This window comes from Vicugna pacos, chromosome 22, assembly GCF_048564905.1.
Source record: "Vicugna pacos chromosome 22, VicPac4, whole genome shotgun sequence".
Taxonomy (NCBI): Eukaryota; Metazoa; Chordata; class Mammalia; order Artiodactyla; family Camelidae; genus Vicugna; species Vicugna pacos.
This window is the reverse complement of record NC_133008.1, coordinates 9,036,858-9,056,827: the sequence shown is the minus strand read 5'-3', so window position 1 is coordinate 9,056,827 and position 19,970 is coordinate 9,036,858. Positions and strand designations below refer to the sequence as shown.

The 19,970-nt window shown below is 40.8% G+C and overlaps 1 protein-coding gene across 4 annotated transcripts in view; it reads left to right on the top strand.

Moving 5' to 3' along the window:
• Window positions 1-3,973: 3,973 nt before the first annotated feature.
• Window positions 3,974-19,970, top strand: part of SIMC1 (SUMO interacting motifs containing 1) — a 55,826-nt gene continuing 39,829 nt past the window's right edge. For all 4 annotated transcript variants that reach the window (XR_012063068.1, XM_072947198.1, XM_072947197.1 and 1 more), the window contains exon 1: window positions 3,974-4,246. Coding sequence is in view for 3 of the 4 variants with exons in the window: in XM_072947198.1 (XP_072803299.1) it covers window positions 4,118-4,246 (129 nt within the window). In the remaining variant the exon portion in view is untranslated. The remainder of the gene's footprint in view (window positions 4,247-19,970) is intronic.

Below are 19,970 nucleotides of genomic sequence, written 5' to 3'. Positions count from 1 at the left end.
AAGTCACTGAACCATTGCCCCGGACAAGCCCCTAATGCCCTTCAGGGTGAAGGAAGGGAGGAGAGAGCTAATTGGTTCTGAGAGAGGCACCAAGATGGGAACTGCCTGGATTCCCTTCCTCCTTGAGGCATGCATGTGCATTCTCTATGAGCCAGTCAACTGGAAAGCATGGAAGGTGGCTGAGACAGAAGGTGGCTGAGGCGTAAGGCCCTTGCTGGTGGGGACGTCTGGGAGGAAGGGTTGAGACTGACCTCTTCTACATTGGAGAGAGCATGGGGGAGACCCCAGAGAGCAACGACATGCCCAGTCCAAGTAAGAGAGCTGGCATCTGGACTCCTGACACGTTGGGAGAACCGTCACTGACGTAGCAATACCCAGAAGAAAAAGAACAGACAATTTTTCATGGACAGTCTTGCAGAGAACATTCTTTCTCCCTCCTCTGCATCCCTATGTGGAAGGAGCAGGAGCCAAGGAGAGAGAAAGGAGTGACATTAACACACCCTCCACTACGAACTGCTGTGGCCACAAGCCCACCTGCACCAGCAGAATGGAAAGAGCGATGAATTAAATATGAGATTAAAGATATTAAATGGGCAGGCCCAAGTCATAATACTTGGAATGAGACTGTCCTAGTTACTGAAAGTGACTGCACAGTTATGGGACGAGAGTAGAATATTCTTAAGGGAATCTGCTAAATGAAGAGTAAATGAATTTAAGTGGATTGCTAGAGAGTGATGGTTGTAGAGGAAAAACTAAAATTGCTTCCTACTTATATCTCACAAGCTCAGATTTCTCAAACTGGCTATACACTTACCATAATCTATAATTATTTACTCATTTATCGTTTATCTTCCCCATAAACTATAAGCACCATGGACCCGAGACCATGTCTGAATGCTCACTGCTGTATCCCTTGAGTATGGTATATGTGCTCAGCAATAATTTGATAAACGAAGATTCCTTATCTTTTAAAGATACAAACTGAAATGCCTGCAGAATAAACAATGTGATGCCTGACATTAACTTTAAAATAATTCAGGAATGTGGGGGTGAGAAAGTGGGTGGAAATATAAATAGAATAAGATTAGTCATTCTTGAAGCTGAATGGTGGGCACGTAGGGTTCAATATAATCTCTCTTTTGGTGGGAGAGGGTATAGCTCGGTGGTAGAGTGCATGCTTAGCATGCACGAAGTCCTGGGTTCAATCTCTAGTACCTCCATATAAATAAATAAAACCTAGTTACCTCCCCCTTCAAAAAAATCCCTTGATTAATTTTTTAAATCATAGTAGAATCATAATTAACTTAATTTTAATTTTTTCTCAACGTAATATGAAAACATCTAAATATACGTAAAAGGTAAAAGTGAACACCTATATAACTACCACGTAGATTTGACATTAACATTTTGTTGTGTTTCCTTTTCCGTATCTATCCATCTATACATTTATCCATCTTATTTTTGATGCATTTCAAAATAACTTGAAGACTTCATTACACTTCACCCCTTAACACTACAGCATACATACCACAGAGCTCAAAATTTTACCAATTCTTTCTTCATTTACAGTAAAATAATACATTTACTATATATAACTATATCATACATTTACTATATAAAAATATAACATTTATTTACATATATAGTCTACAAAAATACATATATTTATATTAGTTTTTATTTTTAGAAGTTTATTATGTTTGTGTTCCCCCAAATTTGTATGTTGATGCTCTAACCCCCAATGGGGCCTTAGGGAGGATATTAAGGTTAGATTAGATTAAGGAATAAGGATAGGGGCCCTCATGATGGGATACGAGGCCTTATGAGAAGATGAAGAGGTCTATTGTCACCCTTGCCCTCTCCCTGCATGCACCCACTGGGGAAAGGCCATTCGAAGATATGCCGAGAAATCTGCAACCCGAGAAGAGAGACTTCACCAGAAACTGAATTGGTCAGCCCCTTGATCTTGAACTTCCCAGCCTCCAGAACTATAAGAAAATTAATTTCTGTAGTTTAAGCCACCAGTCTACGGTATTTTGTTGTGGCAGCCTGAGCACACTAAGACATAGTGTTATTAGGAAGCCACTGAAGGGGACTTGATTACATACTTTCTTAAAGATCACTTTGAACAGGGAGGAAGGAGTGAAAGAGGACAAGAAGAGGTTCAGGAAGACTGGGTAGGAGGCTACAATAGTAGAATGGGCCAGGGGTGATCTTGGTTTGCCTAAAACCGTAACAGCAGACGCCAAAAGAAGTGAGTACAAGAAATATTTAGGGAGTAAAACAGTATTTGTTGATGAGGAAAGGGTAGAGACTGAGCATTAAGCTCAGATTTCTCACTTGAGCAATTGCTGGCTGGTGGTACCACCAGCCACTGCGGTGGGGAACACAGAAGAGAAGCAGGCTTTCTTTGCAGGGGTCGGGAGGGAGCAGGTGAGTTCAGTTTTAGACATATTCAGCATGAGACACCCAAGAAATTCAATAAACATTTGGATATACACACCTGGAGCTTTGAGGCCAGGGCTGGGCTAGAGATAAAACTATGGGAGTCATCAGCCCAAAAATTATCATTAAGGCGTGGGAATGGTTGAGACTGTGCAGGGAGAAGTATACAAAGGCCACGAGGAACTTGGTGATTTAAGGAGTGAGTTAGAGGAGCAGGCGTCAGCTAAGGAGACTGAAAAGAAGTGGCAACAGAGGTGCAGAGTCACAGAAGCCCAGAAAAGAAGCAGGGAGTTAAATAAACTGAACGTTTCACGGTATTTGGTGAAGGCAACTTAATGAATCCCTTCACAACAAGGATGATTTCAAACGTACCACCAGATCATCTGAACGCTGCTGGCTGTAGACCAGCGGTGTTCAATGTGTGTTCCCGATAGCAGCATCGACATCACCTGGGAACTTGTCAGAAATGCAAATTTGGGGGCCTCACCGCATACCTACTGAGTCAGAAACTCTGGGGTGGGGCCCAGCACTCTGTGTTTTAACAAGACTTCCGGGTGACTCTGATGCTCAGTAAAGTCTGAGAATCACTGCTCTAGGCAGTGCTTAGATAGCACCTGATAACCGTTCTTTTAGGATCCAGTCCCCTTTGCAGTCAACACATTCTCCTTTGGGTCTGTTAATACATTTTACCAAGCTGCTAGAGCCTGAGCAGCAAGATTCTGTCAATACCCCGCATTTACTGTAACACAAATCCTATCTTGATTTTTATGTTCCTGCCCTACAGCCGACTACCTAACACTTCTCCGTCTGCTGGGTACATCCTTTTTTCATCTTTATACCTTTGCTCATTCATAACATGTAATTACTCGTTATGTCTGCTCCTTCATCGCTTCTCTTTGTGCATTTTTTCAGTTTCTGATCCTGCTACTGAACTAACCCCTAAATCGCACAGTTTAAATTCCTGAGTGGCATGGATTGTTGGTAAAACCGCAAATTGGCACAATTCCGGAGAGTAATTTGGCATCATTTATCGAAACAACAGATACATCGCCTTTGACCCAGTAATCCCACTTCTAGGAATTTATCCTACAGAGGTATTTGCCCATGTGCACAAAGAAGCGGGCCTCTTGCCGCCCACTGGGCCACAGGCCGGCTCACCCACCCTCAGCAGGGGCCCCTCCACCCGCCAGGCCAGTCCGAGGCCAGGTGCCCCCGCCCCCCCCCCGTGAATCGGTTGAGGCCTGTTTACACCTCACTGCACACTTGAGTCAGTTGGAAGCAGCTGGGAAAGAAGACCTTGCAGCCTCAGCGTCCCGCACGCTCGCCCTCAACACCGCCCCCAAGCCGGCTGCGATTTGATTTTCTCGCTCTCTCTCTTTTTCTCCTCGGGAAGGGAGGACGAGGGCCACCGCCAAGGACAGCGACCGCGGCCCTGACCCGGCTGCCCACCGCCAGCCGCCAGGGGGCGGGGCTAGGGAGAGGCGGGGCCGGGCAGGCGGGGGCGGGGCTCGGGCGTGAAGGGGCGGGGCCGGCGGGGTGATGGCCCCGGTTGTCGCTGCTGCCGTCGCTGCCGCCGCCTCAGCAGCAGAAACCGAAGTCCCCGCCGCCGCCGCCGCTGCCGCCTCCCGGGTCGCCGGCCGCCCGCGCGCTGGCTCGGCCGGGACCCGCAGCCATGGAGGACTTCATCGTGATCTCGGACGACAGCGGCTCCGAGAGCTCCGGGGGCGCCCGCTCGGGCCGGGCGCGGAGGCTCCGCCGGGCCCTGTCCCGCACCCCCGGCGCGCCTCCCCGCCGAACCGTGGTGAGTGAGCCCGCTGCCTGCGGCCGAGCCGCTCGGTGGCCGGGGCGCCGCCTCGGCTCGGGAGCGGACCACCCGGCGCGGCCGGGCCCGGCCCGCTGCTCTCGGCGGCCCAGCCGCCCGCCCCCGGGCGCCCCACAGCTGCAGCGGCTTCCCGCCTTGCCGCTTCCCGGCCTGTCCAGCCGCGGCCAGGCCTCCCGGGCTCCGCGCTCAAGCCCGAGCGGGCTGCGGCTGGAGAGTGGCGGCCGAGCACATGGACGAGCAGGTCCTGGCGCGCCTGGTGCGGGGGGTGCCGGAGCCCCCGGGGGGCCGCGGTCCAGGCCGGGCCGGGCTGGGGGGCTGGGGGCCTGGCGGGGGACGCGGGGGCCCGGGGGGCGTCCCGGACCCCGAGGCAGGGACTTGGGAGCGTGTAATTGTTTGGCTTGTGGTGGGTGCAGATGAATGCAGGGAGGTAACAGGAGCCCGGGCAGGGCGGGAGGGAAGCTGGGGCCTGGGCCAGATAGTGGCCTCGCTCCAGGGCCTGGCAGCCGAGCGAGGGGCCCGATTTTGGAGCTGTGCAGGAGCGTGATTTATGTCGCTTAGCAAACATTTACCAAGCTCTAAACGGATAGCGAGGGAAGCCTCTGGCATGATGTCTTTTTCCCTCAGGCTCCCTTAGTCTTTGTCCTTCTTCCTGAGGGGATGAATAAAACATCTATGGTCCTTGCCCTTCTAGAATCCTCCACAGATATTTATTGAACCCTAACTCTGGGCCAGATGTTCCAGGAGCTGGAGATAGGATAGAGCACACAACATCTGTGGTTCCCGTCACACAAGGTGATATAGTCAACAAGTGGCTATTGAGGACTCAGGGGCTGGGAGGTGGACAGGGCACCCCCTCTATCAGAAGACTGTCCACGTCAGACTTGCAACAGTCTTCTCCAGCCTCCCAGAGTCACGCCCCAGAAATAAAGGAATTATCACGCCCCTGTTCTTTGTAAACACCTTTCTTCATATGCAGATATTGTCAAAACAGATCTAACTTATGCTCCTCCAGGCCCCTTCCCTTCCCAGCTTTGTAGTCCCCAAGCCTCCACTGTGAGCCACCTTTGTGTCCCAGGTATAGTGCTAAATCTAGGAGATCACTATGCATGGCCTGTAAAACTAACTTATGGTGCTGAGTTGACATGGTTCAATCAAGAGTGATTCTCAGTCAATTTCAGTAAAGAATTTAGAGATGGACAGACAAAGAGATTTTCAAGTAAAAGTGACCCCACCTGGGAAGTGACTGTACCTACTGCTGTGACAGTGTCAGGGCCATACAAGATCTGCTTTAAATATTGGTTGGATCAAAGAATAGTTGAAGGAATGGGGGAGAGAGCAGTTCAGATGGTGTTTGATAGATGAGAGCGGATACAGTAGGAGCAGGCTTGGGGTGGAGGGAATGCTGCATTCAGTTTGGACTTCAGAGGAGTTTAACTCTGGAGAAAAGTCAGGACTGGAGAGATTTGGTAATCATCTCAATGGAAAGGAACCTTGAAGGCCTAATTGTGATTTAGATAATCAAGGAAAGAGTATAGAAAGAAAAGGTGAAAGAAAAAAAATACTGCAGAATAACTCACAAACTGCCTTTCCTCTTAGTTCCTCCTCTTTTCTATTCCTCTTCCTCTCAATCCCCACTTAACTTTGTCCTTCCTACCTGCTTCCTTTCCTGCCAAGTGGTGTCTGTCTTCCCTCATCCTGGTCCAGCTTCCTTCTCCAAGTGCACCGATGTCATCCTTATCCCAGTCTGTTGTGTGTACTGTCACCCTTCTCTCGCTCTCTCTCTCTCACACACACACACACACACACACACACACACACACACACACACACACACACACACACGGCTGTGGGAGGAGCTTTGGCAAATTCTGTCATCTCAGCTTTTGCACTTGAGAACATCAATGCCTACATGGCAGGACCATTAGAAGGTTTTTAATGAAGCAATGCAAGGAAAATGTTCAGCATAAATAATAGCTTTGGCTACACTTTGTGCTGTTTCTCAGCCAGGCCTGACCTTCTCAAGCTTGGCAAGCAATGAAATAGAAGAAATAAGTTTTGTAAAAAAAAAATTTTTTTTTCTGTTTTTACAAATATTTGACTGAGGGGAAACAACTTGCTTCAGTTCGGAAGATCAGAAAGCCACCTCCAATGCCGAAGCCGACGTTTCTGAACTCTTGGGTCTTAACCTGGGCTTTAGTCTTCAGTGAGTTGATGAAACGTGTCTGTGTTTTTTATAATATTTATTGGGTTGTTTTTCCCCACTTAGAAAAGCAGAACATGTTCAGATAATTTTGGCTGGCCTAATTACAAAAAATTTAGAAATATATATGGAAGAAAATTTAAATTGCCCTTAATCTCACCATCCAAAGATAACCAATGTTAGCATTTTGAAGTCTGCCTGCCTGAACTTTTATCTGTAAATACCAGTGTGCTCTCATAATGTATCCATGTGTCTCCACAATACATATTTTTGCAAAAATGAAGTCTTGCTATACTTCATTGTTTTCAGCTTGCCTTTTTCTCTTAATATACTTTTTATCTCTTTCTGTGTCACTAAGTAACACATCTTCAGTATTTTAATGTATTTCATCGTACAGATTCATAATTATATTTCTCTTTTCCTATAAATGGGTATCATGCTGCCATTTCTAAATTTTCTCTAATTATAAACAACTCAGGGAGAAATTTCCTGAGAAATAATTTTTATATCCTTATTCATTTGTTTGTTAGTGAGATTGCTGAGTCAAAAGGGGTGCCCTCTTTGGAGGGCTTTTGCTGTATATTGTCAAATTTCCTACAGAAATCGTGCACCAATTACATTCTCACCATACCCCTTTCGCCGCTACCTAGTCACTCCTAGATATTGTCAATTTATTGAGGAAATATTTATTGAACACTTACTATATGCCAGGCCACTCTTGGAGGTGCTAAGACTATAGCTGTAAACAAAACCAAGTCCCTGTTCTCATGGAGATTTCATTTTAGTCAGACAGAGACAAAGAGTAAACAATCACATAAATGTCATGTTAGATGATGTACAGGGTGTTAGGAAGAAAAGTAAGGCATTTGTGTTCTTTTAATCTTTGCTGATTTGATAGATTTTGTGAGCTGTCATGGTTTTAGTTGCGGGGGGGCTGTGATTCATTTCTTCCTTAAATACTTATTGAGCACATGCTTTGACCCTGGGTTGCAAAGGTCAACAAGATGACAGTGGGCCTAAGTTCTGATGGAGAAGTATAAGAAACAAACTAACAAATAAGTGAACAGTGTAACAGAGAGTAACTTGGGTGGAGCTGGGAACATTAGGTCATGTTTTCAAAGAAGCCCTCTCTGGAAAGTTCATGTTTGATCTGAGAACAAAATGACAGAACAGATTTGTTATGAGGACATCTTGGGAAATAAAGTAACAGCAAGGGCACAGCAGGAGCGGAGGCTTGGAGGTGGGAACAGGCGCGACTGATTGGGGGAATCGAAAGGTCAGTGGGGCTAGAACGTGAGTGCAGGGCAGAGTTGGAAGAGATGAGAAGTTGGTGGGCTGGGTTATACAGGGCCTTGAGGACCACAGTAAGGAATTTGGATTTTATTCTTACGTAGTAAGTAATCTTTGAAGGGTTTTGAGCAGGGAAATAACATGATCTGATATACATTTTTAAAAGGTGACTACCACGAGATGAGAAGACTGTAAGATAAGGTGACTGTGTAAATTTATCATCCAGGTGGAGATCTTTCCGCAAATGAAAGGGGGTGTTAGCTGGACAGGGTATCAAGCAACAGGTGAAAACTGAAACTGTCCAAAACAAACCAGAAGTATAGTCACCTTACTGTAAGGGACAAAAGTAGAATCAGGGAGATCCATCTCAAGGTGGCAGCAACAGTCCAGACCAGAGATGATTGTAGCCTGGACTAGAGTGGTGATGCAAGCTGGGGGAGCAGAAGAATATGAGAGGTATTTAGGAAGTAAAATCGACTGGTCCAGATCCTTGGACATGGTTAATGAGGGGAAGGGAGAAGTCAAGAATGATGCCCTGGTTTGGGCCTGAGCTACTGGATGCAAGTCCGTGTCAGTCACTGAAATGAGGACGCCTTGAGCAGGAACAGGGTTGAAGGAAAGATTCAAGAGTTCTTTTCTAAAGGTGTTAAATTTAAGCTGCCTGCGGGATAGCCAACAGGTATGATGTTTATACTGAGTCTGGAGGCCAGAGGAGAAGTCCTGACTAGGGCCCCACATTTGGTGTCATAGCACACAGGTTGTAGTAAAGTCATAGGCCAAGATGAGATCATGTAGGCTGAGTGTCTACAAGTGGGAGAGCACACAGGACCTAGCCCTGGGAAGTGCCACTGCGCCTCACCCAGGTGAGGGCGAGGGAAGGAGGAGCAGTGGGGCTGGCGGTCAGAGCATGTGCCCACATGCGGTAGAGCTGGACACCCTGCACGTGTTTATTTGAGATAGAATATTGGAGACCTCTCTCTATACACAGTGTGTGTGTGAGTGTGTGTCATCTGCCTCTTCTTGTCCTATCAAATTTAGGGTTTTTTTCTGCTAATTTTCCAATTTTATTTACATAGTAAAGACTTTATAGGTTGGATTGGGTCCCCCAAAACGATATGTTGAAGTCCTGGCCACCACTACGGAATGTGCCCTGATTTGAAAGTAGAGTCACCGCAGATGTAATCAGTGAAGATGAGGTCATACAGAGTAGGGTGGGCCCTTAATCCCGTATGACTGGTGTCCTCATAAGAAGATGTGAAGACGGAGGAAGATCACATGTGACAATGGGAGCGATGCGGCTGCAAATCAAGGACACCAAGCAGTGTTGCTGGCGACACCAGAAGCTCAGGGAAAGGCACAGAACTGACTCTCCCCTAGAGCCTTCGAGAGAGCACGGCCCTGAAGACACCTTGATTTTGGACTTCCGAGCCTCCGGAACTGTGAGAGGATAAATTCTTGTTGTTTTAAGCCAGCCAGTTATTTGTACCAGGAAACTAACAAAGCCCCCTGTGTCATGCATGTCACATTTTTCAACCTTTTGATTTCTTTGGTTTTCTGTACAGTTTTAACTTAGTATATAGTCAATTCCGTCACTCTTTTCCTTCGTGATTTCTGCCTTTGTTGTCACACTTAGACAGGCTTTCCTCACTCCTAACATCATAAAAATATTTTTTGTGTTTAATTCATTAATCCACCAGGATTTCGTTTCAAAAAACGAATAAAATCGTATTTTTCTCTCCAGACGGTTAGCTAGTTGTCCCAACATCGTTTATTGAATTACCTATCCGTTTTACCCAGTGGTTTGAAATATTACCTTTATCAACTGATAGCCTGCATGTCTATCTGTGGACTTTGTATTGTGGCCTCATAACATGCTGGTATGGTAATAAGCAAAGGAAACTCTCATTGCTCTTCCTTTTTAGAATTTTTCTGGCTAGCTTTGCATATTTATTCTTTCAGGTAACTTTAAAATTATTTGGTCAACTTCCCAATTTTTACTTTTAAATTGGGATTACACTAAATTTAGTAATCCATAGTTTGTGGTGGTTTATTTAATGAAGTTTTACATTTTTACGTATGTCTTTGTGCATCTTCTTTCTTTCTTTTTCTTTTGTTTTATATTTAGAAAGATTTTCCCTGTCCTGAGATTATTTTCCTATTATTTCCTTACTATTGTTCTTTTACTGTCTCATTCTTAACTTTTAGTTCTTTAATTCATCTAAAATGTTTTATGCGGCATGAAGTAGGCTTACCATTTTCTGTATACTGTATTGCCTTATTTCTAAGACAGCACTTAATCTAAGACTTGCTGTCAATTTAAGAACAGGTTTTCAGGGAAAAAGAAACTATCACATGAAATGTATACACTATTATATGCATCCTGATTGCAGATGTATGAGGGAAACATTCTGGATATTCGATTTTATAATATATGATGTAAATCAACTGTCTGGGAATCATTTGTTAAATAATTATTTTTCTCCACTTATTTGAAACACATTTCTTACACCAGATTATTTTATACACTTGTATATGTTTCTGGGTTTTCTATTCTGTTGCATTGATTTGTCTATTCTCAATGCCAGAACTCTACTGTTTTACTTTTGTAGTTTGATATTTTTTCATATCTGGCAGAGCAATTACCTCTCCTTACTTTTTTTTTCCCCAGAAATTTCTTGGCTGTTGTGACCATTTAGTTCTTCAAGTGAATTTTAGAATCATCTTATCAAGGATTACATTAGATCAGGGGATTACCTTGGGCCAGTTTATTCTGCGCTGTGGGAGGCTGTCCTGGGGCACTGGGATGTTTAGTAGCGTCTTTGGTCTCTACCCCCCAGGTCCATGCCAGCCGGTCACACCACTCCCCTCCACTTGTGACAGCCAGATAGTGCTAAATGTCTCCTGTGGGGAGCAAAATTGCCACTGGTCCAGACCACTACATTAGACTTATCATTTAAAGGAGAATTAATATCTTAATAATATTGTCTTTCTAATTAGAAGCATAGTTTAACTTTTCATTTTATGGGGTTTTCCTTCTTGGCAATCAATAAAACTTTAAGCCTTCCTTTGTTTGGGTCCTGTGCCTCTCCTGTCAAGGAGCTGGTATTTTGATTCTGAATGACTGCTGTATAGGGTTGACCATATTAATCATGGTGAGCATGAGTGACATAGTGAGAAAAGCTGGCGTTCATGCCAGGCATCATGTGAAGTGCCTTGCATGGATTAGCTCGTGCCATCTTCACTGCAATCCCATGAGAGTGTAGGTACTATTATTGTCCCTGTTTGATAGATGAGGAAACTGAGGTAGGTTCAACCAGGTGCTAACTGGTAGACTTTTAACTATTTTTATGTGTGTGTACACAAACATACATAAATGTCTAATTTTCTCCCAGTAGAGTCATACTAATCTTTTAAACTACTTAATACATTTTAGGCATTTTAAAAATATTGGTACCTCTTTCAAACTATTGTCCACTTTGTTTACAGTGGTATTCCCAGTATATAATAAGGTTCCAGGCCCAAGGTATTCATTTAATAAGTATTTTATCAGCTGTACATTATTCTAATATAAAAAAGCCGTAATTTATTTAACCAGCCCCTTATCGATTTTAATTTTTTTTGCTATTACAGACTATGATGTAATGAACTCTCTTGCATGGTCATAAGAATGTGTTTGTAGGGCAGGTTCCTTACAGTGGAATTTTGAAATTAAAGAGTAATATGTATTTATGATTTTAATATATATCACTGCTGTAGACATAACGTGGTTTGTTGTGGAATCTTAGTATCTGAAATCCAGAGCTCTGTTTGCAAAAACGCCCAACTTTGGTGATAAAATGTATTTCTTCCTAAAGAAGCTTCAATTCCAGATACACTCCTAGGCTCCCTCGCACCTAAGGCTTGGACATATGCACTTATTCCAGACTTCGAATTGGAAGCTGGTGATGAGAAAAGCAGGGTAAAGTGGACTCTATTTTGGCGAGGCCACAGCAGCAATGGCCTGACACGTAGCAGTAGGGCCCAGGGCACAGCTGGCCACGTGGCAGTGATACTGGCATATTCAGTTGTGCAGTATGGTTTCAAGCAACCATTTTGGCTGCATAGACTCCAAGCTTGTTCTCAGGCTCTCCTCTGAATCCTGGGAGCTACCCATTATCCTTAATCAGTTCCTTTTGTACTTAAATTAATCAGAGTGGGTGTTTTTTGTGATTTGGTTTTTTCACTTGCTACTAAGATCACTGACTGATATATAACCACCAAATTATACTTCAAAAAGACTGTAATGTACATTCTTACATGAACAGTGTTTAAGAATACTTGTCTTCTTATACTTTGGCCAACCTGGATGTTATCAAACTTCTTAGATTTGTGCCACAGGTAATAGTCTAACTTTTCGATTGTCTAGAATTTTGCTGAAAGGGAAGACTCCTCTCAAGTAGGTGGTTAGCTCATTTAATACTGTTGAATGATCTACCCGATTATGTGGAAAACTACCTGTGTCATAAGCTAAGTTTCCAGCTCTGGGGCCCATTTTCTACATATTTTAATTGCTGTAGCTCTGCTGTTTACCTTGACGTTTGTTAGGGCAAAGCCTCCTTGTTTATCTTTCGTTCTCCTTTTATGTTATTCTTGAGTCTTTCCTCTTTCAAATGAACTTTTGAATCATCTTATTCATTCTTTTTAAAAATACCACTGGAATTTTGTTTGAGGTTTGTTAAATTTATAGATTAATTTGGGGATAACCAACACTTTTTAAACTTTAAATTTTGTTATAAAAGTTATATGGATAGACCTATATCTATTAAAGAAATTGAATCAATAACTAATTACCTTTCAAATCACAAAGCACCAGGCCCAGATGGGTTTACTGGTACATTCTTCTAAACATTTAAGGAAGAAATTATACCAATTCTCTACAGAAAATAGAAGCAAAAGAAATAAATACTTCCTAACTTATTCCATGAGGCCAGCATTACCCTAATGCCCTAAAAACAGACAAAGACATTGTACGAAAAATACAGGCCAGTATATCTCATTGAACATAGGTGCAAAAGTCCTCAACAAAATGTTAGCAAATTGAATCTAACAATGTATAAAAATATACACCATGACCAAGAGGAATTTACCCTAGGTATGCAAGTCTGGTTCAGCATTCAAAAATCAATTAATGTAATCCAGCACATCAACAGGCTAACAAAGAAAAATCAGATCATATCAATAGATACAGAAAAAGCATTTAACGAAATACAACATCCTTTCATGGTATTTAAAAAAAACCCTCAGCAAACTCAGATTAGAGGGGGAGTTTCCTCAACTTGATAAAGAACATCTAAAAAAACAAAACAAACAAACAAACAAAAAACCTATCATACTTAATGGCACAAAGCTTGAAATTTTCCCACTTAGATCAAGAACAAGGAAATGATGTCCCCTCTTATCAATGCTTTTCAGTGTTGTGCTGGAAGTCCTAGCTAATACAATTAGACAAGAAAAAGAAAAGTATACAGATTGCAAAAGAAGAAATAAAACTGTCTTTGCTCACAGAGGTCATAATCACATATGAAGAAAAAAATCTGAACGAACTGACAAAAAAAAAATCTAATAGGGGATAATAGCAAAATTGTAGGATGCAAGGTCAGTTTACAAGGCAGTCACTTTCCTATAGTCCAGCAATGAACAAGTAGAATTTGAAGTTAAAAACATATTACCATTTATTTTAGAACCTAAAAAAATGAGATAACTAAGTATAAACCTAACAAAACATATATAAGATCGGTATGAGGAAAACTCCAAAACTGATGAAAGATATTTAAGAACTAAATAAATGGAGAGAGATTCCATGTTCATGGATAGGAAGACACAACATTGTCAAAAATGTCAGTTCTTAGGAACCTGATCTATAGATTCAATGCAATCCTAATTAAAATCCTAGCAAGTTATTTTGTGGAGATCAATAAACTGATTAAAGTTTATATGAAGAGGCAAAAGACTGAGAATAGCCAACTTAATATTGAAGAAGAACAAAGTCAGGGGACTGCCGCTGTCATATGGACTTCAAGACTCACTACAAACTACAATAATCAAGACAGTGTGATATTGGTGAAAGGAAAGACAGACAGATAAGTGGAACAGAATAGAAAGCCCAGAAACAGACCCACATTACTGCAGTCAACAAAGACTGTAGAACAGGAGCTGAAGTAGTACAATGGAGCAAAGACAGTCTTTTCAGTAAATGGTGCTGGATAAGATAGCTTCCCATTTCTTTCTATCATCTTCAATTTCCTTCATCAATATTTTATAGTAACGTGGTACTGAAAGTCTTAGCTGGTACAATAAGGCAAGAAAAGGAAATAACAGGCAAACAGATTATAAAGGAAGAAATAAAAGTGTACCTTTTTCCAGAAAACATGATTATGTACATGGAAAATCCTAAAGAATCTACAAGAAAGAACGAGGGGCGGGGAAGATGGAGGAAGAGAGGAAAGAAGGAAGGAAGAGAAACTCTTTTAGAAGAAATAAGTGGGGTTATAAGTTAGCGAGGTCCCTGCATACAAGGTCAACACAAATCAATGATATTTCTGTATACTAGCAGTAAACATTTGGAAACCTAAATTGAAAACACAGTATCATTTACAAACATCCACAAAAATGAAATACTTTGATATAAATCTAACTACATATATAGGATCAATATGTTGAAAACTACAAAATGCTTCTGAAAGAAAGAAAACTTAAATAAGAGACATACTGTGTTCATGGATGGGAAGACTCAACATGCTAAAGATGTCAGTCTCTCCCAAATTGATATATAGATTTAACTTAATTCCTACCAAAATCTGAACGTGGTCCTTTATGAATATAGACAAGCTGCTCCCAAAATTTATGTGGAAAATAGGAAATAAATTAGCCAAACAATTTTGAAAAAGACTATAGTTGGAGGAATCAAACTATCCGATTTTAAGATTTACTATTTAGCTACAGGAATTATGACAGTGTGCTATTGGTTGAAGGATTACCACATCAATAAATGGAATAGAATAGAGACCTGAGAGACCCACACAAGTATAGCTGATTTTTTTTTTGTAAAGATGCAAGAGTAATTCATTGGAGGAAAGATAGTATTTTCAACAAACAATGCTGGAACAATTGGACATTCAAAGGCAAAAAAAGAACCTTGGCATAGACATCATACCTTATACCAAAATGGTAACCTTACCCAAGGAAAAAGCAGATAGTCTCCCTAGGGTAGAGGGCTTAAAAAGAGAAAGGGGGATCCTGGGTCAGTCTTTGGTCTAGTTTCACCAAATAATGAAGCCATTACATTTTCCTTGTAGAAAAGACTGACAGGTGAAGGGAAACCTGAAGTATCTCTATTATTTTCAGTCTTGTTGAATGGAAGTTCCATACACGAGGTGTGGAAGATCAGCTTTCCCCCTCGGAATTATTTCATTTTCAATTCAGCTCGTATTTCTGGAGCACTTAGCCATGTGTCGGATGCTGTGCCAGTCACTGTGGCACTGTACTCAGTCCTAGAGGGAAAGATAAGCAGTTAATTTTGGGATATAGTGAAGAGCCTGGACCAGGACCTTCTCCTTCAGCAGCATGACTGATCTTAAAGGGCTCTCTGCTAAAACAAAACAAAACAAAACAACTAGATCTTGAATGAAACTAATTTTTCCTGCTTGGTGGGCTGGCGGGAATTAACAGAAACCTCCATGGAGAAAAAGAAAACCAAAACCATGAGCTGATCCTGGAGTGGTGAAGAGCAAATCCATTATCAGCACCATGATCAGGAACCAAGCCTCCGACCAGCACCTTGCAGGTGCTGATGAATGAGACTTCCAACTTCAGATTTTTTGGCTATAAAATGTGAATAATATTCACCCCACAAAGTTGCTGTGAGGCATCGAGTTCTGAAAACAGGATTAATGGGAAGGACAAGGGCCTCGTGGATTTATTGCTGAGATTCATTCTGCAGATGCAAACTATTGGAGTGTCTTAGTCATCTGTATTTCTCTTGCCTCTGGTGACATAATTATTAAAATTAGAAACACAATTTGTTATCTGTGAAAACTTAGGATAATATGTGATGGAAATGCAAATTACTTAATTAGGAGTTAGGAAGAGGCTGAGAGGACAACGAGATGAGAGGATAAATCTACAATTGTTATTAGATCAAGTTTATTCATTTATCATTTGTTAAGTCCCTGATACCATATAGGACCAAGGATACAGGATAAAAATAAGTTACTGTCTAAAGGGGGAGAGGATTAGCAAGTGCTCTGCCATATGCACTGAAGTGATACGGTATATACAGAGTGCTGTGGAGTCATTGAAGAGGGGAGCAGTGAACTCTCTCCAAGGTAGAGCAATGCAGTTGAATTGTACTTCCAATCTACGAAACTCCCTTAACCTGCTAAAATACTCCCTGAAGGCCCAGTGAAAAATCAGTCAGACAGTAGAGAGAAATCTACTCTTGAAAGATAGCTGCATGGGGCAATCTGAGTTTGTTGCATTCCCTAATTTGCCACTTACATGGCAGAAAGCTGAAGTTTCATGGTTTTGAAATGTCAGGGGATAGAGGTCAAGAATGGCAGAGCAGCAAGTAATTGGGAAAGAATCCACAGGAGCAAGACAGTCACAGGAAGGATAAACCCTAAAATTTGAGTACAATCTCTGCCCAAATCCTTGCCTGACAGCCAAATTAGGCAAGCACAGGAGAGAACCACTCTGCCCCCCACCGCCAAGGGGTCAGGTTAAAAGAGCAGCAGCTGGAAGCCGTAGATACCAGCAAAGCTATTAACACCTCCCTTGTGTGAAGGAGACAAAGCTTGCAGTTTGAGCTCAGGCAGATTAACGACTAGAACAACAACAATGAAAAGACAGCTTTTAGAAGAACACAATCAAATCATTACATGTATTACATATAATACTGTTCCAACCAAAAATTACTAGACATGCAAAGAAACAGAAGTGTGACCCATACTCAGGGAAAAAAGCAGGGCAGTCAATAGAAACTGACTCTGGGTGAGCCTAAGTGTTGGATTTGACAAAAACTTCAAAGTATCTATTATAAATAGGTTCATCCAGTTGAAGAAAATATGGCGTCAGTGAGTGAATAGATAAGAAAATCTCAACAGAGAAATGAAAACTATAAAAAACAGAAATTCAGTTTATAAAAAGGGGAACTTTAGATACAGAGATAGATAGAAGAAGGAAGATTGTAGATATATACGTAAATATGTCAATAATTAAGTGTAAATGAACCAAAAACTAATCAAAAAAGCAATGACCAGCTATGTGTTACTTATATAAGGTACACTTAATTTTTTCTCATTTTTAGTTTTTTTCCATATTCTTTTTCATTACAGTTTACTACAAGCCATTAAATATAGTTCTCTGTGTTATACAATAGAACCTTGTTGTCTATCTATTCTGTACATAGTAGTTTCTATCAGCCAATCCCATACTCCCAGTTTATCCCACCCTCACCCCCACCTATCGGGTAACTTTAAGTTTGTTTTCTATGTCTGCAAGTCTCTTTCTGTTTTGTAAGTTCATTTGTATCATTTTTTAAAGATTCCACATATAAGTGCTATCATGTATTTGTCTTTCTCTGATGACTGACTTCACTTACTATGATAATCTCTGTGTCCATCTATGTTGCTGTGAATGACATTATTTCATTCCTTTTTATGGCTGAGTAGTGTTCCATTCTGTATATATACACCACGTTTTCTTTATCCATTCATCTGTCGATGGACATTTAGTTTGTTTCTGTGTCTTGGCTATTGTAAATAGTGCTGCTGTGAACATTGCGGTGCTTGCATCTTTCTGAATTGGAGTTTTTCTCCTGATATATGCCAGGGAGTAGGATTGCTGGATCATATTGTAACTCTATTTTTAGTTTTTTAAGGAACCTCCATACTATTCTCCACAGTGGCTGCACCGATCTACATCCCCACCCACAGGGCAGGAGGGTTCCTTTTTCTCCACACCCTCTCCAGCATTTATTATTTGTAAACTTTTTGATAATGGCCCTTCTGACCGGTGTGAAGTGATACCTCATTGTAGTTTTGATTTGCATTTCTCAAATAATTAATGATGTTGAGCATGTTTTCATGTGCCTTTTGGTCACCTGTATGTCTTCTTTGGAGAAATGTCTATTTAGATCTTCTGCCCATTTTTTGTTTGGGTTGTTTGGTTTTTTGATATTGAGCTGTGTGAGCTACTTGTATATTTTGGAAATTAATCCCTTGTCAGTTGCATTATTTGCAAATATTTTCTCCCATTCTGTAGGTTGTCTTTTTGTTTTGTGTATAATTTCCTTTGCTGCACAAAAGCTTTTGAGTTTAATTAGGTCCCATTTGTTTATTTTTGTTTCTATTTCCATTACTCTAGGAGCAGAAAATATTGCTGCAATTTATGTCAGTGTTCTGTCTATGCTTTCCTCTAGGAGTTTTATAGTATCCAGTTGTACATTTAGGTCTTTAATCCATTTTGTGTTTATTTTTGTCTATGATGTTAGAGAATGTTATGATTTCATTCTTTTACATGTAGCTGCCCAGTTTTCCCAACACACTTATTGAAGAGACTGTCTTTTCTCCATTATATATTCTTGACTCCCTTGTTGTAGATTAATTGACCATAAGCACGTGGGTTTATTTCTGAACTTTCTGTCCTGTTCTGTTGAGCTATGTGTCTGTTTTTGTGCCAGTACCATACTGTTTTGATTACTGTAGCTTTGTAGTATAGGTGAGATGCACTTTAAATACAAAGACACCAATACGTAGAGAATAAAAGACTAGAAATGTACCATGCAAGCAGTATGCATAAGAAATTTAAAGTGGATATATTAATACCAGAAAAAAAAATCAGTACAAGGAGGATTGCTGGAGACTAAGAGGAATCCTTCAAATGATAACTGGGCTAATACATTAAGGAGGTATAACAATTATAAGTGTATATACCTCTAATAAAATGAATTTCAAAATACATGAAGCAAAAACTAACTGAATGAAAGGGAGAAACAGTCAAAGCCACAGTCGTGGTTGGACACTTTAATACACTTCTCTCAGTAATTGATAGCACAACTGGATCCCCTCAAAAGTGAAGAAATCAAAGATCCGAAAGCCACCATCAACAATCATGACCTAACTGGCATTTATATCCAGCAACTGCAGAATGCACTTTTTTCCCAAGTGTACAAGGAACATTCAGCAAGTAGGCCATGTGGTAGGACATAAAATAAGTCTCAGTATATTTCAGAAGGTTGAAATCTTACAAGGTTTGTTTTCTGAAAGTAAGCTTGAACTATATGATAATAAAATGACTGTATACTAAAAATTATGGGATGAAGCTAAAGCAGTATTTACAGGGAAATTTTTAGTTTTGAAATGCTAATGTTGCAAAAGAAAGATTTCAAAAATGCAGTACCTAAGCTTTCACATTAAGAAACTAGAAAAAGAAGGGTAAATTAAATCCATAGTAAGTAGAAGGAAGGAAATAATACTGATAACAATAGAAATAAATGACATAGAAGACAGATTTTAAAACCTGGTCCTTTGGAAAGAGCAATAAAATTGATAAACTTCTAGCTAGACTGATCAGGGAAAAAATGCAAAGGATACAAGTTACCAACATTAGCGATAAAAAGAGAGAATCAAGAATAAATCTATACAGGGTATAGAATTTGAAAGATAATAAGGGAATGTTACAAACAACTTTTGTTAATAAATCTCATAATTTAGATGAGACAAATTCCACAAGTCACAAAACTAACACAAGAAGAAATAGAAGAAAATATTAATAGCCCTATGTCTGTTAAATTTTAAATTTGTAATTTAAAATTTTCCTACAAAGCAAATTTCAGGCCCAGATAGCTTCACTGGTGATTTCTGTAAACACTAAAGAAGGATACAGTGCCAATCCAACACAACCTAAACAGAGGGGGTGGGAATACTTCCCAAGTCATTTAATGAGGCCAGTTTTATTCCAATAGCAAAACCAGTAAAAGAAATTATAAGAATAGAAAACCATAAAATAATATTCTTCATGAATATGTAAAATGTAAAAATTCTTAACAAAGTATTGATATATTAAACCGAACAATATAGAAAAAGAGTAACACATCATAACCAAGTGGAGTTTTCCGAAGGATAAATTTACTATTAGAAAAGCAATGAATATAACTTTTTGATGTTAATACGACAA